The following is a 27,160-nucleotide window of genomic DNA, read 5'->3' on the forward strand; positions in this document are numbered from 1 at the left end:
TAAGTAAAAATGAGTCTTCAATAACATTAAATTATAGTGCCATAGACTGCATTTTGACAGGTGATTATTACGTATACTATTAATCTATAATCCTTTTTTGTGTTTTAGATCCACCAGGACCTCCCTCCAACCCAAGAATTTCTGATACCACTAAGACAACAGCCACCTTTAACTGGGGTAGACCTCACTATGATGGTGGGCTGAATGTGGAAGGATACATTGTTGAGCACAGGAAAGTTGGACATGATGACTGGGAAACAGACACAACCGGATCTCCCCTGAGAATCACAGAATATGTGATACCAAACCTTCAGCCTGGTGGCAAATACCAGTTCAGAGTCAGAGCAGTGAACTCAGAGGGAATTGGGGAGCCAGCTGAGGTAGAGCAAGCTGTTCAACTGGTGGACATTGAAACTGTTCCAGACTTCGAGCTTGATGCTGAGCTCAGGAAAACACTTGTTGTCAGATGCCGTGGATCCATTCGCCTCTTTGTGCAAATTAAAGGCCGTCCAACTCCTGAGGTGTCCTGGACGAAAGACGGTGTTGCTCTCAAAGGCCGTGCTCACATTGACACCACAGAATCATATACTCTTGTGGTCATCCCTGATTGCACAAGATATGATGCCGGAAAATATAACTTGACATTAGAGAATGTTGCTGGTAAGAAGACTGGCTTTGTTAACGTTAGGGTGCTGGATTCTCCTGGACCTCCAGTGAACCTGAAACCTAGGGAGATTACTAAACACAGCATCACTCTTCAGTGGGAAATTCCCATTATTGATGGAGGATCTAAGATCATTAACTACATTATTGAGAAGAGAGAGGCCACAAAGAAGGCTTACGTAGCACTTACCACAACCTGGCAGAAATGCTCCTACAAGATTTCAGACCTGGTGGAGGGCAATGAATATTACTTCCGGGTCACTGCTGAGAATGAACTTGGCATTGGTGAGCCTGCAGAAACCCCTGAACCGATCAGATCATCCCAGGCTCCCACTGCCCCTGAAAACCTCTATGTCACAGACGTAGGCCAGGACTTTGCCAGCCTTGCATGGACAAAGCCAATCCATGATGGTGGCAGCAGGATAACTGGATATGTTATTGAAGCACAGAAGAAAGACACTGATCAGTGGGTGCATGTAACAACTATCAAGGCACTTAACTATGTAGCCACAGAGCTGATAGAAAATGCAGAGTATGTATTCCGCATCATGGCAGTCAATAGCTCCGGCAGAAGTGACCCACGTGAGAGCAGACCTGCTGTCATCACAGAACAAACCACTGGACCATCATTTGACCTGCGTGGAGTCTACCAAAAGATTGTAATTGTCAAGGCTGGTGATAATTTGAAAGTAGAAATTCCTGTTCTTGGTCGCCCAAGGCCTGCAATTACATGGAAGAAGGAGGATCAGGATCACGAACTGAAACAGACACAAAGAATAAATACTGAAACAACCTCAACCTCAACTATCCTGAACATCAGTGAAATCAAGATGAAGGATGGTGGTCAATACTCTATGACTGGCAAAAATATCCTTGGAACAGTGACAGAGACCATTACTGTCCAAGTCCACGATATTCCAGGGCCCCCCACTGGGCCAATCAAGCTGGAAGAAGTTTCCTGTGACTATGTTCTGATGTCATGGGAGGCCCCTGAGAACGATGGAGGCGTGCCCATTAATAATTACATTGTTGAGATGAAGGAGACCACTGGCACTTCTTGGGTGGAGTTGGCAGCTACAGTCATCCGCACAACATTCAAGGCTGCTCGTCTCACAACAGGTTCTGCATACCAGTTCCGTGTCAAGGCCCAGAACAGGTATGGCATCAGCCCCTGTATAACCTCGGATCCTGTGGTGGCTGCTTATCCATTTGATGTGCCAGGCCAGCCAGGTACTCCTAACATCACTGCCTTCAACAAGGATACCATGACACTCAGCTGGAATGAGCCAGCCTCTGATGGAGGCAGCCCCATTTTGGGATATCACATTGAAAGGAAAGAGAAGAACAGTATTCTATGGCAGAAGGTCAGCAAAGCTCTTGTTGTAGGAAACATTTTCAAATCAACAGGCCTGGTGGATGGAATTGCATATGAATACCGTGTTATTGCTGAAAACATGGCTGGTCTGAGCAGAGCCAGTAAGTCATCTGAGACAACATTTGCTCTAGATCCAGTCGACCCACCAGGTCAGCCAGTGGCATTGGATGTAACAAGACATGAGGTGACCATTCAGTGGACAAAGCCTGAAGGTGATGGTGGATTCTCAATCACTGGATATACTGTTGAGAGAAGAGAGCTACCAAATGGACGTTGGCTAAAGGCCAACTTCAGCAATATCCTTGAGACAATATTTACTGTCAGTGGTCTCACAGAAGATGCTGCTTATGAATTCCGTGTTCTTGCAAGAAATTCAGCCGGTGCTGTCAGCAACCCATCTACTCCTTCAGAGGCTGTCACATGCAGAGACGATATTCAGGAGCCAAAGATTGATGTAGATTCTGTCTTTAATAGTGTTGTGGTTGTCAAAGCAGGAGAGATCTTCAGCCTTAATGCTAGTGTCACAGGAAGACCAATACCATCACTGGTATGGACCAAGGAAGGCAAGGAGCTTGAAGACACTGCAAAGTTAGAAATAAAATCATCAGACTTCTCTACAACCTTGGTCAACAAGGACTCATTGAGAAGAGATGGTGGTGCTTTCACTTTAACAGCCAGTAACCCGGGTGGTTTTGCCAAGTTTGTGTTCAACGTTAAAGTTCTTGACAGGCCTGGACCCCCAGATGGCCCTCTTGCTGTTACAGATGTTACTTCAGAGAAGTGCATCCTCTCATGGTTACCTCCATCACATGACGGTGGTGCAAAGATTGAACACTACATTATTGAGAAACGTGAGACTAGCAGGCTGGCATGGACCAATGTTGCATCCGATCTGCAAGTGAATAGGTTCAAGGTCTTAAAGCTGCTTAAGGGCAATGAGTACATCTTCAGAGTCATGGCTGTCAATAAATATGGAGTTGGAGAGCCCCTGGAGTCTGGACCAATGATTGCCACAAATCCATATGTGCCAGCTGATGCGCCACAAACTCCTGAAGTGACAACCATCACCAAGGATTCCATGGTCGTCTGCTGGGGACATCCAGAGAACAATGGAGGAAGCGATATCTCTAACTACATCATTGAGAGAAGAGATAAAACTGGCGTCCGCTGGGTGAAATGTAACAAGAGGACTGTGACTGACCTGAGATTCAAAGTGTCTGGGCTGACACCAGGACATGAATATGAATTCAGGATTGTTGCAGAAAATGCTGCAGGCCTCAGTGCACCCAGTGCCTCCAGTCCATTCTACAAAGCTATAGACACAGTCTTCCAACCTGGACCCCCTGGAAATCCAAGAGTGTTAGACACAACAAAGTCCTCCATCACACTTGCATGGAACAAGCCAGTATATGATGGTGGCTCTGATATTACTGGATACATTGTGGAGACCTGCCTCCCAGAGGAGGATGAGTGGACCATTGTCACCCCGAATAAGGGCCTTACAGCTACATCATTCACAATCACAAACCTCAAAGAGAATCAAGAATATAAAATAAACATTTCAGCTGTTAATTGTGAGGGTGTTGGAGAGCCAGCAACTGTGCCTGGAGCCCCCAAAGCGGAGGACAGGCTGCTTGCTCCTGAGATTGACCTTGGAGCAGAGCTCCGCAAAGTGGTCTGTATCCGTGCCTGCAGCACGTTGAGGCTTTTTGTGCCTATTAAGGGAAGACCAGCGCCAGAGGTGAAGTGGTCCAGGGAAAACGGAGAGCCTCTGGAAAAGGCCATCATTGAGACCACCTCATCATTCACCTCAGTTCTCATTGAGAATGTGGACAGATTTGATGGTGGAAAGTACATGTTGACAATTGAAAACAGCACAGGCAGCAAAACAGCATATGTGAATGTCAGAGTGATGGATACACCTGGAGCACCACAGAACCTCATTATTAAGGAGATCACCAGAGACTCAGTGTCTCTCTTGTGGGATGCACCACTCATTGATGGAGGCTCCAGAATCCGCAATTACATTGTGGAGAAGCGTGAATCATCCAGGAAAGCCTACTCTACAGTTTGCACAAGCTGCCACAAATCCAGCTGGAAAATTGGAGACCTAGAGGAGGGAACAAGCTATTTCTTCAGAGTTCTGGCAGAGAATGAATATGGTATAGGCCTTCCAGTGGAGACGCTTGAGTCAATTAAAGTGTCTGAGAAGCCCCTTCCACCAGGCAAAATCTCTCTCAGCGATGTCACAAGCAAGAGTGTTACTCTTTCTTGGGAGAAACCGGACCATGATGGTGGAAGCAGAATCTCGGGATACATTGTTGAGATGCAGGGCAAAGGAAGTGATAAGTGGGTACAGTGCATGATTGTCAAAGTCACTGAAGCCACTATTGCTGGACTGACACAGGGGGAAGAATATATGTTCCGTGTGTCTGCAACTAACGAGAAAGGAGTCAGTGATCCTCGTCAGCTCGGCATGCCTGTAATAGCCAAAGACCTTATCATTGCCCCTACATTCAAGCTGCTTTTCACCACTTTCAGTGTGATGGCAGGAGATGACCTTAAGATCGATGTGCCATATGCTGCTTGTCCCAAAGCAACAGTGGCATGGCTCAAAGATGGCATTGCACTCAAGGAAACAACTAGAGTGAATGCTGAAACCACTGATACTCAGCTCCATCTTGTTATCAAGGAGGCCAGCAGAGAGGATGTGGGCAATTACACCATCAAACTCTCAAACACAGCTGGTGAGGCAGCAGCAGTCATTGGAGTAGTTGTTCTCGATAAGCCTGGCCCTCCAACAGGTCCAATCGTGTTAGATGAGGTCACAGCCGACAGCGTCGTTCTATCGTGGCAGCCACCACAGTATGATGGTGGATGTAGCATTAATAACTACATTGTAGAAAAGAGAGACACCTCTACTACAAACTGGCAGATTGTGTCAGCAACAGTTGCTAGAACCACCATCAAGGCTGCCCGCCTCAAGACTGGCAGTGAATATCAGTTCAGGATTGCTGCTGAGAACAGATATGGAAAGAGCTCAATGCTCATTTCAGAATCTATTGTTGCTCAATATCCATTTGAACTTCCAAGTGCCCCTGGCACCCCAAATGTTGTTGCATCTACTAAAGAGAGCATGGTTCTTGAATGGACCAAGTCCAGTAGTGATGGTGGTAGCAAGATCTTGGGATATCACATTGAGGGCAAAGAGAGGAACAGCATCCTCTGGGTGAAACAAAACAAACAGTTGATCCCAGAGACCAGGTTCAAAGTCAGTGGTCTTGAAGAGGGTATTGAATATGAGTTTAGAGTTTATGCTGAGAATATTGTTGGCCTTAGCAAACCAAGCAAACTGTCAGAAATACAAGTGGCAAGAGACCCATGTGACAGTCCAGGAAAACCTGAAGCTGTCATTGTCACAAGAAATCAAATCACTCTCAGGTGGACTAAACCTGAAAGTGATGGTGGAAGCAAAGTAACTGGCTACATTGTTGAAAAGAAAGAACTTCCTGGGGGACGCTGGATGAAGGCCAGTTTCACCAATATCATTGAGACTCAGTTTGTTGTGACTGGCTTAGTTGAGGAGCAAGAGTATGAGTTCCGTGTAATTGCCAGAAATGCTGCAGGCGTTTTCAGCAAACCCTCTGAGAGCACTGGTGCCATCACCGCAAAGGATGAGGTGGATCCTCCCAAAATAGACATGGATGCCAAATACTCTCAAATACTGGTGGTCAATGCAGGAGAGTCATTCAAGATAGATGCAAATATTTATGGCAAACCTGTTCCCACAGTCCACTGGATGAAGGGAGATGAGGAATTAACAGATGCAGCTCGTCTTGACATAAAAAACACTGATTTCACAGCTTCTTTGAGTGTTAAAGAGGCAATCCGTGTTGATGGAGGTCAATATGTTCTACGACTGAAAAATGTAGGTGGAGAGAAGTCTGTGAGCATCAATGTCAAAGTCCTAGACAGACCTGGTCCACCTGAGGGCCCTATCTCTATCTATGGAGTCACAAGTGAAAAATGCTGCATCGCCTGGAAACCACCACAACAAGATGGAGGCAGTGATGTTTCTCATTACATTGTTGAGAAGAGAGAGACAAGCAGATTGGTCTGGACTGTGGTAGAGCTTAAAGTGCAGACCCTAAATCTGAAGATCACAAAACTTCTCCCTGGAAACGAATACATCTTCAGAGTGATTCCTGTGAACAAATATGGAATTGGTGAGCCTCTTGAATCTGAGGCAGTGATTTCCAGAAATCCATTTGTTACACCTGACCCTCCAACAGAAGTTGATGTCTCCACCATCACTAAAGATTCAATGGTGATAACCTGGGAGAGACCAGCAAATGATGGTGGCAATCCCATCAGTGGATTCATTGTTGAAAAACGTGACAAAGAAGGTGTTAGATGGACAAGATGTAACAAACGCACAGTTAGTGAGCTACGCTTCAGGGTCACAGGGCTCCTTGAGAATCGCAGTTATGAATTCAGAGTTTCAGCTGAGAATGCTGCTGGAATTGGAACACCAAGTGCACCAACGGTGTACTTTAAAGCACTGGATCCTATCTTCAAACCTGGCCCCCCAAATAATCCTAAGGTGACAGACACATCAAGATCATCTGTTTGTCTGTCATGGGGCAAACCTATATATGATGGTGGCTGTGAGATTCAAGGATACATTGTTGAGGCCTGCAATGGAGTAGTTGATGAGTGGATGATGTGCACTCCTTCAAGCGGAATCAAAGAGACCAAATTTGAAGTGACCAAACTGTTGGAGAAGCATGAGTATCAGTTCAGAGTGTGTGCCATCAATAAGGTTGGTGTTGGGGAGCATGCTGATATCCCAGGAAAAATCCTCTTGGAGGAAAAACTGGAGGCGCCAGATCTTGACCTTGATCCTGAGCACAGGAAGATGATCAACATCAGAGCTTCGAGCACTCTCAGACTATTTGTTCCAGTCAGGGGACGACCAGCTCCTGAATTGAAATGGGGAAAGATTGATGGGGAAATCAAGGAAACAGCACAGATTGACAACACAAGCAGCTATGCCTCACTTATGATAGAAAATGTTGATAGGTTTGACAGCGGCAAGTACACTCTAACAGCAGAGAATGCCAGTGGAGTTAAAAATGTCTTCCTTAGTGTCAGAGTAATAGATTCACCTAGCGCACCCGTGAATTTCATTGTGAAGGAAATCACAAAGAGCTCTGTAACTCTCACTTGGGAACCCCCAGCCCTGGATGGTGGCTCTAAGATTAAGCACTACATTGTAGAAAAACGAGAGAGCACCAGGAAAGTGTATTCCCCTGTCACCACCTGCAACAGGATGTCATGGAGGATTGACCCACTTCCAGAGGGTGGTATCTATTTCTTCAGAGTCCTGGCTGAGAATGAATGGGGTGTTGGTTTGCCAGCAGAGACCGCTGAACCACTGAAGATATCAGAGAAGCCACAACCCCCTGGTAAAGTCAGTGTTGTTGATGTCACACGCAACAGTGTCACCCTACGCTGGGAAAAACCAGACCATGATGGAGGCAGCAAAATCAGCTCTTATGAGGTTGAAATGCAGTGCAAGGATAGTGAGACATGGTCTCTATGTGCTCAAGTTAAGTCACTTGAGACTGTTATCACTAATCTGGCCCAAGGAGAGGAGTACACATTCAGAGTCAGTGCGGTCAATTCGAAGGGGAAGAGTGACTCAAGACTTCTGGCCAATCCAGTGGTGGCTAAGGACCTTGCCATTGAACCTGCAGTTAGACCTAAATTCAGCAACTACAGTGTACAGGTTGGGTATGACCTGAAGATTGAAGTTCCTATTGCCGGTCACCCTAAACCTGTCATTACATGGACAAAGGATGGTGCGGCTCTGAAACAAACTACAAGACTTAATGTTGTTGACAGTGCGAATCAAACAACTCTCACCATTAAAGAGGCCACAAGAGAGGATGGAGGCATATATGGCATTAATGTGGCTAATACACTTGGACAGAAAGACGCAAGCATTGAAGTAATCACCCTTAATAAACCTGGGCCACCAACAGGCCCAATCAAGTTAGATGAAATCAGTGCTGAAAGCATCACTCTCACCTGGGAACCACCGATATATACTGGTGGCTGCCAGATTTCAAATTACGTTGTTGAGAAGAGAGATACAACCACAACAAACTGGGTTGTAGTCTCTGCTACTGTAGCCAGAACTACACTTAAAGTAACTAACTTGAAAACTGGTGCTGAATACCAATTCAGGGTGTGTGCTGAAAATAGATATGGCAAAAGCTATGCAATTGACTCAGAGCCTGTCCTTGCCCAGTATCCTTTCAAAGAGCCAGGGCCACCAGGCACACCCTTCGTATCCTCCTACACTAAGGATTACATGGTTGTAGAATGGCACAAACCTATCTCTGATGGAGGCAGTGCTATTCTCGGCTATCACCTGGAGAGAAAGGAGAAGAACAGCATCCTATGGACAAAGATCAACAAATCTCTCATTCAAGACGCAAGATTCAAATCTACTCCTTTGGAAGAGGGAATTGAATATGAGTACAGGGTGTCTGCTGAGAATATTGTTTGCATTGGCAAATGTAGCAAACTCTCTGAGGGATGTGTGGCACGTGACCCCTGTGACCCTCCAGGCACACCAGAAGCCATCATTGTGACTAGGCACTCTGTCAAACTAAGATGGACTAGGCCACAGTATGATGGTGGCAGTCTGGTCACTGGCTATGTCGTAGAGAAACGGGATCTTCCAGAGGGAAAGTGGATGAAGGCTAGTTTCGCAAATATAATTGAAACAGAATTCACAGTTCTTGGTTTAACTGAGGACTGTAAGTATGACTTCAGAATCATTGCTAGGAACGGAGCTGGAGCTATCAGTAAGCCCTCTGAGAGCACTGGCTCCATTACAGCAAAGGATGAGGTTGACCCTCCGAAATATGAAATTGATGCCATGTACAATCAAGTCATTGTTGTTAATGCTGGAGAAACATTCACACTTGAAGCCAGCGTGGACGGAAAGCCCATACCTACTGCTCAGTGGTTCAAGTGTGATGCTGAAGTTGAAAACTCAGCAAGATGTGAGATCAAGAACTCTGATTTCAAGGCAGTACTTGTTGTTAAGGATGCTATTAGAGTAGATGGTGGTCAGTACACTTTGGTTCTGACTAATGTTGCTGGAACAAAAACAATACTATTCAATGTGAAGGTACTGGACAGACCAGGACCTTCTGAGGGGCCCCTCACTATCGGCAATGTCACATGTGAGAAGTGCACTCTCTCCTGGCTTCCACCCAGACATGATGGTGGTGCTAGTATTTCCCATTATGTCATTCAGAAGCGGGAAACCAGTCGTTTGGCATGGACAGTAGTTTCTAGTGATTGTGGAGCTACAATGTTTAAAGTCACCAAGCTTCTTACAGGAAATGAATACATCTTCCGTGTCATGGCAGTCAACAAGTATGGTGTTGGTGAACCTCTGGAGTCAGCACCAGTTATAATGAGAAATCCATTCGTTCCTCCTGGTGCTCCTCAAGAGCTGGAGATAACCAACATTGCAAGAGATTCCATGACTGTATGTTGGACCCGTCCAGAGGTTGATGGAGGAAGTGAGATTGCTGGGTATATTGTAGAGAAGAGAGACAAAGCTGGAGTCAGATGGACTAAATGCAATAAACGCAGAGTCACAGACCTCCGCTTTAGAGTGACAGGCTTGACAGAGGATCATGAGTATGAATTCAGACTGTCTGCAGAGAATGCTGCAGGAGTAGGCCAACCAAGTCCACCCACCCCTTATACCAAAGCCTGTGATCCAACATTCAAACCTGGCCCACCCACTAATGCACATGTGGTTGACACTACCAAGAACTCCATTTCACTTGCCTGGAGCAGGCCCATCTATGATGGTGGTTGTGATATTCAGGGTTATGCTGTGGAGATTTGCAAAGCTGATGAGGAGGAATGGACTATCTGCACCCCACCAACTGGATTGAATGCTACTAAATTTGAAATCACCAAACTTATTGAGCATCAAGAATATAAGGTACAAGTGTGTGCCATTAATAAGTTAGGGGTGGGTGAGCCTGCAGAGATTCAAGGGACAGTAAAACCAGTTGACAAAATTGATCCCCCAGAGATTGAGCTGGATTCAGATCTGAGGAAAGGAGTCGTTGTTCGTGCCGGAGGATCAATGAGGATCAATATTCCATTCAAAGGACGCCCTGTGCCAGAAATTAGCTGGTCCAAGGATGAGGGTGATCTACCCTCTAAAGCTCAAATTGACAAGGGTGCCGACTACACACAATTGTCCATTGACATTACTGACAGAAATGATGCAGGAAAATACACTCTGAGCTTGGCAAATAGTGCTGGCTCAAAGTCAGCATTTGTCTCTGTTAGAGTGCTTGACACACCAGGAGCACCCCTGAACCTATCAGTGAAAGACATCAAGAAGGACTGTGTCACTCTCACTTGGGAAGCCCCACTGATAGATGGTGGTGCAAGGATTAAGAACTACTTGGTGGATAAGCGTGAAGCTACCAGGCAAGCCTATTCTAATGTCAGTAACAAGTGCACAAAGACCAGTTTCCGTGTGGGAGGTCTCACCGAAGGAGCTATCTATTACTTCAGAATCATGGCTGAGAATGAGTTTGGAGTTGGTCTACCAGCAGAGACACAGGACTCAGTGAAGACATCAGAGATTCCCCTACCTGTAGGAAAGGTCACACTGACTGAGGTAAACAAGACATCTGCTTCACTGTCATGGGAGAAACCAGACCATGATGGTGGCAGCAGAATCATAGGATACTACATAGAGATGCAGCCCCAGGGATCAGAGGAATGGGTGGTGGCTGCAACCACCAAGACATGTGAGGGAACTGTCACAGGTCTCAGCTCAGGTCAGGAATACCTATTCAGAGTTTCAGCCTTCAATTCCAAGGGAAAAAGTGATTCCAGGGCACTAGCTGCCCCTGTCACTGCTAAAGATGTTACTATTGAACCCACGTTTAAAATGGCATTCAACACATACAGTGTGCAATGTGGTGAAGATCTGAAGGTAGAAATACCAGTGATAGGACGCCCTACACCAAAGTTGGCATGGACAAAAGATGGACAAGCAATTAAAGAGACAACAAGACTGAATGTTTCCAGTACAGCATCATCAACAACTCTCTGTATTAAAGAGTCTAACAAAGAGGATTCTGGCAAGTATTCCATCACAGCGTCCAACAGTGTTGGTACAGCCACAGAGGAAATTTCAATTGTTATCCTTGATAAACCAGGTCCACCCACAGGGCCTATTAAGATTGAGGAAGTTAGTTCTGACTTTGTTAATCTCTCCTGGGAACCACCTGTGTACACGGGAGGCTGTCAAATCAACAATTACATTGTGGAGAAGCGTGACACCACAACCACAGCATGGCAAATTGTGTCTGCTACTGTTGCAAGAACAACCATCAAAGTTACTAGGCTGAAGACTGGTGTTGAATACCAGTTTAGAGTGTTCGCAGAGAACAGATATGGAAAGAGTCCATCTCTGGATTCCCCTACTGTCATTGCTCAGTATCCTTTCAGTGAGCCTGCTGCACCTGATACTCCATTTGTCTCATCAGCAACAAAAGACAACATGGTTGTGGAGTGGAAACCACCAAACAACAACGGTGGCAGTCCAATCATGGGCTACCATATAGAACGTAAAGAGAAAAACAGCCTTCTCTGGACAAAGTTAAACACACTTCTTGTACCTGATGCTCGCTTTAAAACATCAGAGCTTGAAGAGGGCATTGAATATGAATTCAGAGTTTATGCTGAGAATATTGCTGGCTTGAGTCCATCTAGCAAGATTTCAGAATGTTGCGTGGCCCGAGACCGCTGTGACCCCCCTGGTGCCCCCGAGGCTATTGACATCACCAGGAACCATGTCACCCTGCAGTGGACAAGGCCCCAGTATGATGGTGGCAGCATCATAACAGGCTATATTATTGAAAGAAAGAAGCTGCCTGACACTCGCTGGATGAAGGCTAGCTTCACAAACATCATTGAAACTCAATACACTATCACAGGTTTGACAGAGGAGAAGGTGTATGAGTTCAGAGTCATCGCTAGGAATGCTGCTGGCATTTTAAGTGCACCTTCTGAGAGCACTGGAACTATCACTGCTAAAGATGAGATCGAAGCACCAACAGCAACCATGGATCCTAAATTCAAGGATGTTATTGTTGTGTCTGCTGGAGAGACATTCACCATTGATGCCGAGTACTTGGGAAAACCACTCCCTGACATCATGTGGTTGAAAGATGGAAAAGAGATAGACAGCGCTACCCAAAGAATGGAGGTCAAAACAACCATCACTTCCACAGTGCTGACAGTTAAGGACTGCATCAGGGTAGATGGTGGACACTTTGTCTTGAGCCTCAGCAATGTTGGTGGAACAAAAACCATACCAGTGAATGTAAAAGTTCTTGATAGGCCTGGTCCCCCTGATGGCCCTCTGAAAGTAACTGGTGTCACTGCGGAGAAATGCTATCTTCACTGGAGCCACCCCTTACATGACGGTGGTGCTAGTGTTTCCCACTACATTATTGAGAAGAGGGAGACCAGCCGACTATCATGGACTGTAGTTGAACCTCAAATCCAAGCGATCAGCTACAAAGTGACCAAACTCTTGCCTGGCAATGAATACATTTTCAGAGTCACTGCAGTGAACAAGTATGGAATTGGTGAGCCTCTGGAATCGGACCCTGTAATTGCACGCAATCCTTTCAAAACACCCAGTGCTCCCTCCACACCTGAGCCTAGTGCTATAACTCGTGACTCTATTGTGCTCTTTTGGGAGCGGCCAGAAGATAATGGTGGTTCAGAGATTGATGGCTATGTGCTGGAGAAACGTGACAAAGAGGGAATCAGGTGGACTAAATGTAACAAGAAGAGGCTGACTGACCTTCGGTTCAGAGTCACTGGACTCACTGAGGGACACTCTTATGAGTTTAGAGTATCAGCTGAGAATGCCGCTGGTGTGGGAGTACCCAGTCCACCATCAGAGTACATTAAAGCCTGTGATGCCACATATCCACCTGGTCCTCCTAACAACCCCAAAATGACTGACCACTCCAGTACCACTGTATCTCTTGCATGGTCTCGGCCCATCTATGATGGTGGAGCAGCCATCACTGGATACATTGTTGAGATGAAAGAAGCAGCAGTGGAAGACGAGTGGATCACATGCACACCACCAACTGGTGTTCAAGCCACACACTTCACTGTGAAAAAACTAAAGGAGAATGCAGAATACAATTTCCGCATCTGTGCAGTTAACATTGAGGGAGTTGGAGAGCATGTGGATTTACCAGGAAGTGTGATTGCAGCTGAGAAACTTGAGGCCCCTGAGATTGAGCTGGATTCTGACCTCAGAAAGATGGTCTCAGTGCGTGCCAGTGCGACTCTCCGTCTGTTTGTTACTATCAGAGGTAGACCTGAGCCTGAAGTCAAGTGGTCAAAGGCTGATGGACCTCTAACTGAGCGTGCCCAAATAGAGGTCACCAGCTCCTACACAATGCTTGTCATTGATAATGTCAACAGATTTGACACTGGCAAGTACGTGTTGACTCTGGAGAACATCAATGGTTCGAAGTCAGCATTCATCAATGTCAGAGTGTTGGATTCACCCAGTGCACCCACAAACTTTGTGGTCAAGGACGTGAAGAGGGACTCTGTAGCCCTCTCCTGGGAACCCCCACTCATTGATGGTGGTGCCAAGATCACACATTACATTGTGGAAAAGAGAGAAACTGCTAGATTGGCATTCACAAGTGTTTGCAACAACTGTGTCAGAAACTCATACAAGATTGATGACCTTGTAGAGGGTGGCGTCTACTATTTCCGTGTGTTGGCTGTCAATGAGCTGGGTGTGGGACTGGCCGCTGAAACAACAGAACCTATCAAGGCTTCTCAGACTCCTTTGCCTCCTGGCAAAATAACCCTGGTAGACGTAACTCGGCATACTGTGAGCCTTTCTTGGGAGAAACCTGATCACGATGGCGGCAGCAAAATCCAATATTACATTGTAGAAATGCAACCTAAAGGTGATGATAAGTGGACCGTGTGCAGTGAGATTAAGGCCTTGGAGGCAACCATCAGTGGCCTCACCACAAGAGATGAATATTCATTCAGGGTTATTGCGGTGAATGACAAGGGGAGGAGTGATCCTAAGCCCCTGGCAGCACCTGTTACAGTAAAGGACATTACAGTCAAACCAGTGATTGATCTTATGTTCAACACATTCAGTGTCAAGGCAGGAGATGACCTAAAGATTGATGTTCCATTTAGAGCCAGACCTGATCCTGAAGTTTCATGGAAAAAAGATGGTCACTCTCTAAAACAAACAACCAGGGTGAATGTTATAACATCTAAGAGATCATCAAAAATCACTATCAAAGATGCAACCAGGGAGGATGTTGGAAAGTATGAGATCACCTTAACCAACACTATTGGCAGCAAGTCAGCCGAGATATCTGTTATAATATTGGACAAACCTGGTCCACCCAGTGGAATAAAGATAGATGAACTGAGTGCTGACTTTATCTCATTGTCATGGGAGCCCCCAGTGTACGATGGAGGATGTCAAATCAACAACTATGTTGTGGAGAAGAGAGACACAACCACCACAACATGGCAGATTGTTTCAGCCACAGTTGCCAGAACATCAATTAAGATTTGCCGCTTGACACAGGGTACTGAATATCAGTTCCGTATTGCAGCAGAGAATCGCTACGGCAAGAGCCCCGCCATCGACTCTGCTCCTATTGTTGCCCAGTATCCCTTCGAGCCACCTGGCCATCCTGCAAATCTCCATGTTACCCAGGCCACAAAGTCTAGCATGTTGGTTGCATGGAACAAACCAGCCAGTGATGGTGGAAGTCCCATCATTGGTTATCACCTTGAGTGTAAGGACCAAAGCAGTATTCTGTGGACCAAGATCAACAGAGGTCTTATTGTTGAAACTCAGTTCAGGGTGACAGGCATTGAAGAAGGCTTGTCGTATCAGTACCGAGTCTATGCTGAGAATATTGCTGGAATCGGACCCTGCACAAAGGCCTCTGATCCTGTACCTGCAAGAGACCCATGTGATTCTCCCTCTAATCTCACAGTCACTAACATTACCAGAACATCTGTGTCCCTCTCATGGGAGAAGCCAGAGTATGATGGTGGAGCCAAAATAACTGGTTACATTGTTGAATGTAGAGAACTCCCTGATGGGCGCTGGCTGAAGTGCAATTTCAACAACCTACTACAGACATACTTCGATGTAACTGGCTTGACAGAGGATGTGCAGTATGACTTCCACGTTATTGCCAAGAATGCAGCTGAGCTCCTTAGTGTACCATCAGAGGGCACCGGTGCTGTCACTGTCAGAGATGATGTGGATCCCCCTACAATCATTCTTGATGACATGTATAGACAGCTGGTGGTTGTCAAAGCTGGAGATATCTTGAGAATTGATGCAGATATCACTGGGCGTCCACACCCTGTTGTTTCATGGACAAAAGATGGAAAAGAGATTGAATCCATGGCAAGAGTGGAGGTTGCATCAACAAACACCCATGCCACACTGATAGTCAGAGATAGCATCAGAAGAGACTCTGGCCAGTATGTTCTGACATTACAGAATGTGGCTGGAACCAGGTCTCTGGCTGTGAACTGTAAGGTTTTGGACCGTCCTGGTCCTTCTGCTGGACCTCTGGAGGTGACTGGCCTCACAGCAGAAAAATGTACCGTGACCTGGGGGCCACCTCAGGAAAATGGAGGGGCTGAAGTCATGCACTACATTGTTGAGAAACGTGAAACCAGCCGTCTGGCCTGGACACTGGTATATGGTGACATGAAGGCTACCACGTGCAAGGTCACCAAACTGCTCAAAGGAAACGAGTACATCTTCAGAGTGAGGGGAGTGAATAAGTATGGAGATGGTGAGGCCCTGGAGAGTGAACCCACTAAAGCCATGGATCCATTCACTGTCCCTGTTGCACCAACAAATGTCCAGGTCACTAGTGTGGCAGGTCAAGCCATGACCATCTGCTGGGAGAGGCCGGTATCTGATGGAGGAAGCAGCATCTACGGTTATGTGATTGAGAAACGAGAGAAGGTAGGACTTCGCTGGGTGCGTGTGAACAAAAAACCAGTATATGACCTGAGGGTCAAAGCATCCAACCTGCGTGAGGGATGTGAATATGAATACAGAGTTTACGCAGAGAATGCTGCAGGACTCAGTGCCCCCAGTACTCCATGTCCACTGACCAAGGCAGTGGACCCACAGTTCCTGCCATCACCACCAGCCAAACCCAAGGTCATTGACTCAACAAAGTCTTCTGTCACTCTGGCATGGAACAAGCCACTGTTTGATGGTGGAGCAACCATCACTGGATACCGTGTTGAATACAGGAAAACCACAGACGAAGACTGGAATGTTGGTGTTCAGAACACAAAGAACACTGAATTCACAGTCATGGGGCTTATATCTGGAACAGAGTATGTGTTTGTTGTCAAATCCATAAACAAGATTGGCCGCAGCGAGCCCAGCCCTCCAACAGATCCCCAGGTGGCAAAGGAGAGAGAGGAGGAGCCAGTATTCGATATCAGCAATGACATGAGGAAGACACTCATCGTCAAGGATGGCAGTTCATTCACCTTGAAGGTGCCATTCAAGGGCAAACCTGTGCCTAATGTCATGTGGAACAAGGCAGATGTGGACCTAAGAGTGAGAGCAATCATTGAGATTACTGATACATTCACATCCATTACAGTTGAACAAGCAACACGTAATGACTCTGGAAAATATACAGTGACATTGCAGAATGTTGCTGGAACAGCGACACTGACATTGAATGTCCGTGTCCTGGACTCTCCTGGCCCACCCTCTCGTGTTGATATCAAGGAGGTTACCAAGAACTCTGCAACAGTCACCTGGGACACCCCAGAAAATGAGGGTGGTGGTCCTGTCAAGAACTACCTAGTTGACCTGCGTGAGGCTAGCAAGAAGGGATGGACCAGAATAACAGATACATGCCACCGTCTGACCTACAAGGTGTCAGACCTTGTAGAGGGAGCTGTGTACTACTTCAGAGTATCTGGTGAAAATGAATATGGGATTGGTGTACCCAAAGAGACCAAGGAGGGAACCAAGATTACAGGTATAGTGAAGGAGATCATCTGTGTAGCTCCTGTATAGATTCAATATTAAAGGCAGAATCAGCAGTATTTGCCACAATTAGCAATATGTCCTATGCTTACATGTAGATTTAATCTTATTTCAGAAAAACCAAGCCCACCAGATAAACTTGGAGTCACAGATGTCACCAAGGACAGTGTGTCACTGTTATGGAGCAAGCCAGAGCAAGATGGTGGCAGCAAAATCACCAGTTACCAGGTGGATGCCCTGGAGAAGGGCCAGACAAAATGGGTAAAATGTGGTGTGACCAAGACTATCCACTTCACTGTCTCTGGCCTGAGGGAGAATGCTGAATACTTCTTCAGAGTCCGTGCTGAGAACCATGCTGGGTTCAGTGATTCCAAGGACATGGTCTTGCCTGTTTTGGTCAAAGATCAGCTTGGTAAGTTACATTAAGTTTTACTTATAAAAAGGTTTGCAATGTTTTACTGAAACATTTGATCTAGAATATGAATGATGACCAATGATATAATTGCTCTTCAATTTTCTATTCACAGAATCTCCTGAAATAATCATGAAGAACATCCCTCACAACACAGTGTACGTTAGAGCTGGGTCCAACTTGAAGGTTGAGATCCCTATGACAGGCAGACCTCTGCCTAAGGTGGCTCTGTCTAAAGATAATATGGTTTTGAAGTCCACTATGAGGTTCAACTCTGATGTCACTCCTGATGGTGTTAAAATCACCCTGCGTGACAGTATTGCTGGTGATGCCGGACGGTATGACATCACTGCCTCCAACTCCAGTGGAACCACCAAGTCCTTTGTCAACATTGTGGTCCTGGACAGACCCAGGCCCCCTGTTGGACCAGTTGAGTTCTCTGACATCACAGAAGATAGCGTGAGCCTGAAATGGCTACCACCGGCATATGATGGTGGAAGCCCCATCACTAACTACATCATCCTTAAACGAGAGACGACCACAGCCAATTGGATTGAGGTCTCCTCCGCGGTGGCAAGATGCACCATGAAGATCTTGAAGCTCACAACTGGCCTGGAGTACCAGTTCAGAATCAGAGCTGAGAATCGCTTTGGAATTAGCGAACACATTGACTCTCCACCTGTCACAGTGAGCCTGCCTTACAGTAAGTTTTACTGTTGTATGCCTGTTGCTGCATGTATGCATGCAGGTTCTTCTTTCTACTCTATATAATTTGTGCATGAGTGCACAATATCGTTCATGGTCTTTCCTGTGATTTCAGCCATCCCCGATGCCCCATCTGCACCATTGGTGACGTCAGTCACCAAGGAAGCTATCACAGTTAGCTGGAAGGAGCCTGCCTCTAACGGAGGCAGCCACATCTTTGGGTACCACCTGCAGATGAAAGACAGGAATAGCATCCTGTGGCAGAAGGCCAACCAGACTGTTATCCGTGCAACTCACTTTAAGGTGACAAATATCAACGCTGGCCTCATCTATGAGTTCAAAGTAGTTGCAGAAAATGCCGCTGGAGTTAGTGCTATGAGCAAGATATCTGATGCGGTACTTGCCATTGATGCCTGTGGTGAGTGAAGGTTAAAACTTTATTTACCTGATTATGAACTTGCTTTGATGAGATACTTTTATTCCTTATTTCACAATATATTATATCACAAGAACACACCTCCATAAACAGCTAAATGCATCGGTCCTTTCTGTTTTTTAGAGCCTCCAAACAATGTTCGCATTAGTGACATCACCAAGAACTCTATCAGCCTGAAATGGAAGAAGCCTTCTTATGATGGTGGAAGCAAAATCACTGGCTACATCATCGAGAAGAAAGATGGTCCCAATGGCAGATGGGCAAAGGCTAACCTGACCAATGTTACAGACACACGCTTCACTGTGTCCAACTTGACGCAGGATGAGTCTTATGAGTTTAGGGTAATGGCAAAGAATGCTGTTGGATCAGTCAGCAACCCATCCATGATTGTAGGCCCAGCCACATGTGTGGATACATTTGGTAGGTTATATTCTATTCTGTTCCATTATATTTTGTCAATATTTACCTGAACTTGTATTTATTACAGCTTAACTCTATTATTTATCTCCCACAGGTGCCCCTGAGATTGAACTGCCTCAGGAGTATCTTGATGTAGTGAAACACAAGGCCGAATCAACTGTTGAACTTCAGGTTGGTATCATTGCTAAGCCAGCCCCTACTATCGAGTGGTTCAAAGATGGAAAAGAGCTTCAGTCCGGAGCTCAGCAGACATTAAAGCACACTGCTGACTCCACAAGCATCATCATCAAGGATACCACCCGTCTCAACGCAGGAACATACGAAGTCAAGGTCAAGAACTCTTTGGGCTCAGCCTTTGCCTGCATCAGACTGCAAATTCTTGGTATGTCTTACTTTAATTTCTGTAGGATAAAACTGTGAATTTTATTTTGATCTTAATTGCTACCATATCCCATGCCATTCATGTAGTCTATATGACCATAAATAAATTGAATTGACAAAAAATAGCTATATAGACTGAGGTTAAATTTTGTTTTGACATTATCAGATAAGCCTGGTCCTCCTGCTGGGGAGATTCAGTTCAAGAAGATCACAGCAGATAACATCACCATCATGTGGGCCCCACCTGCTGACGAGGGCGGAGCCATGGTCACACACTACATCGTAGAGAAACGCGAGACCAGCAGGATTATGTGGTCCATTGTCTCTGAAAAACTGGAGGATTGCATTGTCAATGTCCCGAGATTGATTCAAGGCAATGAGTACATCTTCAGAGTTAGGGGCATCAACAAATATGGAGTTGGAGATCCATTGGAGTCAGAACCAGTGGTTGCCAAGAATGCATTTGGTAAGGAAAACAGCAACACCATACATCCTTGACACAAATGCAGTGATTGGCAAGTACTGCTGAAACCCAGCAAAGCCAGTGATATTCTCATTGCTGAAACTAAACTTGATCGAACTATATGATCTAATATGGTTTTATTTATTTCAGTTCCTCCCAGTGAGCCTTCCAAGCCTACAGTCAGCATGATCACCAAATCCACAATGACAGTGATCTGGGAGAGACCTGCTCTTGATGGAGGAAGTGACATTGATGGCTACTACCTGGAGAAACGTGAAAAGAAGAGCCTGCAGTGGTTTAAGATTGTCAAAGACCCCATCCGGGACACAAGACAGAAAGTCAGCAATCTTGCTGAAGGAAATGAATATCAGTATCGTGTCTGTGCCATCAACAAGGCTGGAGCTGGAAAATACTCTGCCTGCTCTGAGCTCTACAAGGCCTATGACCCTATTGGTACTTATACTCTTTGTAGTATTGTAGTATATATATATATATATATATATATATATATATATATATATATATATATATTGTATAGAATATACAATCTTTAATCTTTTCTGAAATATTTGTTCATGATGACACCTGACAATTTTCCACTTCTTCATTTTAGACCTTCCAAGTGAGCCAACCAAACTCAGAGTGGTTGACTCTACTAAAACCTCTATCACGCTGGGCTGGGTTAAGCCTATGTATGATGGAGGCAGTGAGATCACTAGCTACATCGTGGAGCAGATGAACTCAGACGACAGGGAATGGGTTGTCATCAGCAATAATGGTGAAGTGAGGACAACAGAATATGTGGTGTCTCGTCTGAAACCAGGAACCTATTACTTCTTCCGTGTTGCTGCTGTCAACTGTCTTGGGGCTGGTGAACCAATTAAGATGTACCAGCCAGTACAAGCCAAAGATATCCTTGGTTCGTAATCATATATTCACTTTTATTGTTGTTTTTGTTTTGTTTTGTAAATCTCATTTATGTGTAGTAACACATCTTTCTATCTGTACCTATAATATGTATTTACAATTTTCTCTCCAACAGAGGAAGCTGATCTTGACTTGGATGTTCCCATGACAACTCAGTACACAGCCAAAGCAGGAAGAGATGTGGAGGTTATGATCCCTCTGAAGGGCAGACCTGCTCCTAATGTCACCTGGAGGAAGGGAGACAAAAACCTTGCCACTGACACCAGGTATACCATCAACAACACAGAGTATTCAACCGTTCTCATCATTCCCAAGGTCACACGTGATGATTGTGGCAAATACCTCCTGGAAATTGAGAATGGTGTTGGTGAGCCTAAGATCATCACTGTGTCTCTGAGGGTGCTGGACACACCATCTACCTGCCAAAAGTTGATTATAAAGAACGTCACCAGAGGCAAACTCACACTCAGCTGGGAAGCTCCTCTGATTGACGGTGGTTCTCCTATCACCAACTACATTGTTGAGAAGAAAGATGCCACCATGAAGGCTTACACTGTTGTGACAACAGAGTGCTCCAACACAGCATACAAGATTGACGGTCTGTCTGAGGAGGTTGCCTACTTCTTCCGTGTGTCTGCTGAGAATGAGCATGGAGTTGGTGACACATGTGAGACTGCAGAGCCTGTGAGAGCAACAGAGACCCCTGGCCCAGTGAAAGAACTGGTAATGATCGACTCCAGCAAGACGTCTGTGACACTGCAGTGGACCAAGCCTGACCATGATGGTGGCAGCCACATCTCAGACTACATAATTGAAAAGAAGACTAAAGATGAAACCACATGGACACTAGGTGGAACATGCAAGCGTTATACATATGAAGTTAAAAACCTTAAGGAGAACTCTGTGATGGACTTCAGAGTATTTGCTAAGAATGAGAAGGGTAACAGCGACTTCTCCCAGGTTGGACCAATCACAGTAAAGGACTTTATTATCCCACCTGAGGCCAACCTGATTGATTATCCAGCCGGTGAACTCAATGTTCGCATCGGTCAAAATATTCACATTGAGCTTCCATTCAAGGGCAAGCCTAAACCTGCCATCAGCTGGATGAAGGACAATGTACCTTTGAAGGAGAGTGAGAAGATTCGCTTCCGCACAACTGACAACAAAACTGCAATGACAGTCAGAAGCTCCAGAAAGGAGAATGCAGGCATGTATACACTGGTTCTGGACAATAAACTTGTCAAGAACTTCTTTGACATTCAAGTGAGCATTCTTGCACCACCCTCTCCACCTGTTGGTCCCCTCCGGTTTGATGAGATCAAAGCCCAGAGCATCATCATATCTTGGGATGAACCACAAGACAACGGGGGTGGAGAGATCACCTGCTACAGTGTGGAGAAACGCGAGACCTCCCACGCTAACTGGAAAATGGTCTGCTCCAGTGTGGTGAGGACCTCATTCAAGATCCCCAACCTGGTGAAAGGGACCCAGTACCAGTTCAGAGTACGTGCAGAAAACAAATACGGAGTCAGCGAGGCTTTGAACTCAGCAGAGGTGGTGGCCCAGCACCAGTACAAGCCCCCAGGTGCCCCAGGAAAGCCTGTGGCATACAATGTCACCTGCGATGGCATGACCATTCAGTGGGAAGCACCTGACTTTGATGGTGGCTCACCAATCACTGGCTATCACGTTGAGAAGAAGGACAGAAACAGCCTTCTGTGGACCAAAGTGAATTCCACAATCATCTCTGCAAGAGACTACAGAATCATTGGTCTGATTGAAGGATTGGAGTATTCATTCAGAGTCTATGCTGAGAATAACGCTGGTTTGAGTCCTGTCAGCGAGCAGAGCAAACATGCTCTTGCTATCTCTCCAGTCGGTGAGTAATATAAGTATTTATTTTTCCCCATTTTGTTATGAACATACTGAATATAATGTACATGTTATAATGTACCTACACTAGGAGAGCTGACTGTTCCTTCCCCCCATAGACCCACCTGGCACTCCTAACTGCATTGATGTCACAAGAGACTCTGTCACTCTCAAATGGGACATACCCAAGAAAGATGGAGGCAGTAAGATTGTGGCTTACAGCGTGGAGCGACGCCAGGGCAGAGGCCGCTGGCTGAGGTGCAACTTCACTGACATCTGTGAATGCCAGTTTACTGTGACTGGACTTTCTGCTGGTGACCGCTTTGAGTTCAGGGTATTCGCAAGGAATGCTGTTGGAACAGTTAGTCCACCTTCCCAGTCCTCAGGCTATATCATGACCACAGACCAGAGTGGTGAGTATCCGTAGAAATATGTTTATTACCTCTACCAAATAATGTCAATGCAATGTTATGATGTTGTGATTATGTTCATTACTGAATGATTATATATATATATATATATATATATATATATATATATATATATATATATATATTCTTTTTTGTGTTCAGTTGCTCCCAGCATTGAATTCAGTTCTGAGAAGACCCTCACCATCAAGGCTGGTGAGAACATGAAACTGAGCTGCAGCATCACTGGGCGCCCCGTGCCTCAAGTCATATGGTACAAGGATGGTAAAGAAATTGATAAGAGGATGATGATCGACATTACAACCAACATCGGATCCAGCTCGGTGTTCGTCCGTGATGCAGACCGTAACCACCGTGGCATCTACACAGTGGAGGCCAAAAACAGCTCGGGGACAAAGAGGGAAGATGTTAATGTTAGAGTACAAGGTTAGTCACTAGTCAAATACTGATGCGATCAGTTGAATCTATACCTATTATAAATAATCATTCAGCGATTTTAATATGTAGTTATTTCATACCTTAGTATATTAAAGATAACATTAAAATGTTCTCTTTTCCTTAGACACCCCTGGACCTCCTGAGGGACCCATCCGTTTCACAGGCATCACTGCAGAGAAGTGCACAGTGTGGTGGAACCCTCCCGAGAATGATGGCTGTGCTGCTATCACTCACTATGTGGTGGAGAAGAGAGAGACCTCCAGGATCTCCTGGGCCATGGTGACCAGCAAGTGTGAGGCCTGCTCCTTTAATGCCACCAAGCTGATCAAGGGCAATGAGTACCAGTTCCGTGTTTCTGCCGTTAACAAGTTTGGTACTGGCAAACCTCTGGACTCTGATCCAGTCGTTGCACAGATGCAATTCAGTAAGTACCGAAAACAAGTTTTGTATATATAATTGACATGATACTATTTCAAATTGATCTTGAGAATAATGTATTTTGCTTTTGTTTGCCAGCCGTGCCAGATGCCCCAGGTACACCTGATGCCACACATGTGACGGGTGACAGCATCACAGTGTGCTGGACTAGGCCCAGGTCAGATGGAGGTAACGAGATCAAGCACTACATCCTGGAGAGACGCGAGAAGAAGAGTCTTATATGGGTGAAGGTGTCCTCCAAGAGACCCATCACTGAGCTCAGACACAGAGTCATCCACCTCACCGAAGGCAACGAGTATGAGTTCCGTGTGATGGCTGAGAACGGAGCTGGAATAGGACCTGCCAGCAGCACATCCAGGCTTTTCAAGTGCAGAGAGCCAACAAGTTCACCAAGCTCTCCCTCTGTTGTCAAAGTTATTGATTCCACCAAGTCCTCTGTCACCCTGGAATGGATAAAGCCTGTGTTTGATGGTGGTATGGAGATCATTGGCTACAACATTGAGATGTGTAAGGCTAGTCTAGAAGAATGGCACAAAGTCAACAAAGACATCTGCATCCAGAACACGTATACAGTTAAAGGTCTGGCTGCTGGTGAGATGTACAAATTCCGTGTGAGTGCAGTAAATGGATCAGGGGAGGGAGAAGCCTGTGCAATTCCCAACGCCGTACAAGCTGTAGACAGACTGACATCTCCAGAAATTGACATTGATGCCAGCTTCAAGCAGACACACATTGTGAAGAATGGAGGTACTGTGACTCTGCATATCGCTTTCTGTGGCAAACCTGTTCCTTTGGCTACCTGGACCAAGGCTGATGGGGAACTGCCTGTGATGGCAGATGTCAACACTACTGACTCATTGAGTACCTTGACAATTGAAGGCTGCACCAGATATGAGGCAGGGAAGTATACCTTGTCTCTGGAGAACAACAGTGGGCGCAAGTCTATCACCTTCACTGTGAAGGTGTTGGATACACCTGGACCACCAGGCAAAATCTCCTTCAAGGATGTGACCAGAGGAGCGTTGACCCTCATGTGGGATGCCCCCAGCAATGATGGTGGAGCTCGCATTCATCACTACATCGTGGAAAAACGTGAAGCTACCCGTCTCAGTTGGCAGGAAGTTAGCAGCAAAAGCTCACGTCAAATGATCAGAGCAACCAACCTTGAGATAGGTGTCTCATATCTGTTCAGGGTCATCGCAGTGAACCAGTATGGTCAGGGTGAGCCACATGAGATGACTGAGCCTATAGTTGCCACGGAGGAGCCTGCTCCTCCCAAGAGGCTAGATGTCATCGACACAACCAGCTCCACAGCTTCTCTGGCTTGGCTGAAGCCTGAACACGATGGAGGCAGTCGCATCAGAGGCTACATTGTCGAGCTTAGGGCCAAGGGCTCTGACCGCTGGATAGTCAGTGGTGAGACAAAGTCTCTGAAAATGGTTGTTGAAGGCTTAATTGACAACACAGAGTATGATTTCCGTGTCAGAGCCAAGAATGATTGTGGTGTCAGTGACCCAAGAGATGCCTTTAGTTCTGTTGTTGTCAAGGAAATCTGCATTGAGCCTACCGCTGACCTGAGCAGCATCACCAACCAGCTCATCACAAGCAAGACCGGTGACACATTCACCATTGATATTCCTACCAGCGGTAGACCTGCTCCTAAGGTAACATGGAAACTAGAGGAGATGAAGCTAAAGGAGACTGACAGAGTGTGTATCAGAACCACCAAGGAGAAGACCACCCTGGTTGTAAAGGACAGCAAGAGAGGAGATAGTGGAAAGTACTACCTCACTCTGGAGAATGTGGCAGGAGTGAAGACCTTCGCTGTGACAGTTGTGGTGTTTGGTAGACCCAGTGCACCAACAGGCCCAGTGGATATCTCCGGCATCTCATCAGAGTCCTGCACACTGACGTGGGCAGAACCAGCAGATGACGGTGGTACTGACATCACCAACTACATTGTTGAGAAGCGTGAGTCTGGATCAACGTCCTGGCAAGTAGTGAACTCCAGTGTCAAGCGCACCACCATCAAAGTTACCCATCTGACCAAATACATGGAGTATGCCTTCCGTGTGTGTGCCGAGAACAAGTTTGGCGTAAGCAAGTCCATTGAGTCTGCAGCAGTTGTTATTGAGCATCCTTTTGGTGAGTACTATTATGTATTAAATTGATATACATATGATCTAAACGTAAAAAAAACTAAACAAATACATGTTTAAATTATATACTAAGAGTTGTTTCTATTATTTTGTCTCATTATCATCATTAGTTGCACCAAGTCCTCCAACTCGCCCAGATGTGGTGTTTGTCACTGCTAATGCCATTGGCATAAAGTGGGATCTGCCATACCATGATGGAGGCAGCAAGGTGACAGGCTACTGGATAGAGAAGAAGGAGAGAAACACCATCCTGTGGGTGAGGGAGAACAAGATCCCATGCCTTGATTGTCAATACAAAGTCTCCAGCCTCATCGAGGGCTTGGAGTACCAGTTCAGAGTTTACGCTATGAACATGGCTGGTTTGAGCAAAGCCAGTGAAGCCTCCAGGCCAGTGGTGGCGCTGAACCCTGTTGGTGAGTACAAAATCTCAGTCAAGTTAGTGTCTTAAATGACTTAACTGTTTTATTTCCATTGATCCATGTTGTCATTACCTCTAACTCCTCTCCCTCTGTCTGTGTTCAGATCCTCCTGGTAAACCTGAGGTGACTGATATCACCAGATCCTCAGTTACAATCGCCTGGTCTGTGCCATTCAATGATGGTGGCAGCAAGATTGTTGGCTATGTTGTTGAGCGCAAGCCATACAGCACAGATGAATTTGATGACACACGCTGGCTGAAGTGCAACTACACTACAATCACCGACACACATTTCACTGTGGGCAACCTGGGTGAAGATGAAGTGTATGAATTCCGTGTCATCGCCAGGAATGGAGCTGGCGTTCACAGTGCTCCATCTGAATCCACAGGACCAATCACCTGCAAGGACGAGTACAGTAAGTCAACACT

At 45.9% G+C, this 27,160-nt stretch overlaps 1 protein-coding gene across 1 annotated transcript in view; it reads left to right on the forward strand.

Moving 5' to 3' along the window:
- ttn.2 (titin, tandem duplicate 2) overlaps window positions 1–27,160 on the forward strand; it is a gene marked incomplete at both ends in the record, with an annotated part of 185,423 nt that overhangs the window by 121,135 nt on the left and 37,128 nt on the right. Inside the window, 16 exons of the mRNA XM_084442903.1 lie at window positions 109–17,223; window positions 17,347–17,643; window positions 17,759–18,346; window positions 18,464–18,766; window positions 18,908–19,204; window positions 19,299–19,586; window positions 19,752–20,051; window positions 20,199–20,501; window positions 20,662–20,967; window positions 21,091–22,857; window positions 22,970–23,263; window positions 23,423–23,704; window positions 23,841–24,140; window positions 24,233–26,299; window positions 26,424–26,726; window positions 26,836–27,147. Coding sequence (XP_084299029.1) covers window positions 109–17,223; window positions 17,347–17,643; window positions 17,759–18,346; window positions 18,464–18,766; window positions 18,908–19,204; window positions 19,299–19,586; window positions 19,752–20,051; window positions 20,199–20,501; window positions 20,662–20,967; window positions 21,091–22,857; window positions 22,970–23,263; window positions 23,423–23,704; window positions 23,841–24,140; window positions 24,233–26,299; window positions 26,424–26,726; window positions 26,836–27,147 — 25,122 coding nt within the window. The remainder of the gene's footprint in view (window positions 1–108; window positions 17,224–17,346; window positions 17,644–17,758; window positions 18,347–18,463; window positions 18,767–18,907; window positions 19,205–19,298; window positions 19,587–19,751; window positions 20,052–20,198; window positions 20,502–20,661; window positions 20,968–21,090; window positions 22,858–22,969; window positions 23,264–23,422; window positions 23,705–23,840; window positions 24,141–24,232; window positions 26,300–26,423; window positions 26,727–26,835; window positions 27,148–27,160) is intronic.

The sequence above is a fragment of the Borostomias antarcticus genome (assembly GCF_949987555.1).
Source record: "Borostomias antarcticus genome assembly, chromosome: 9".
Taxonomy (NCBI): Eukaryota; Metazoa; Chordata; class Actinopteri; order Stomiiformes; family Stomiidae; genus Borostomias; species Borostomias antarcticus.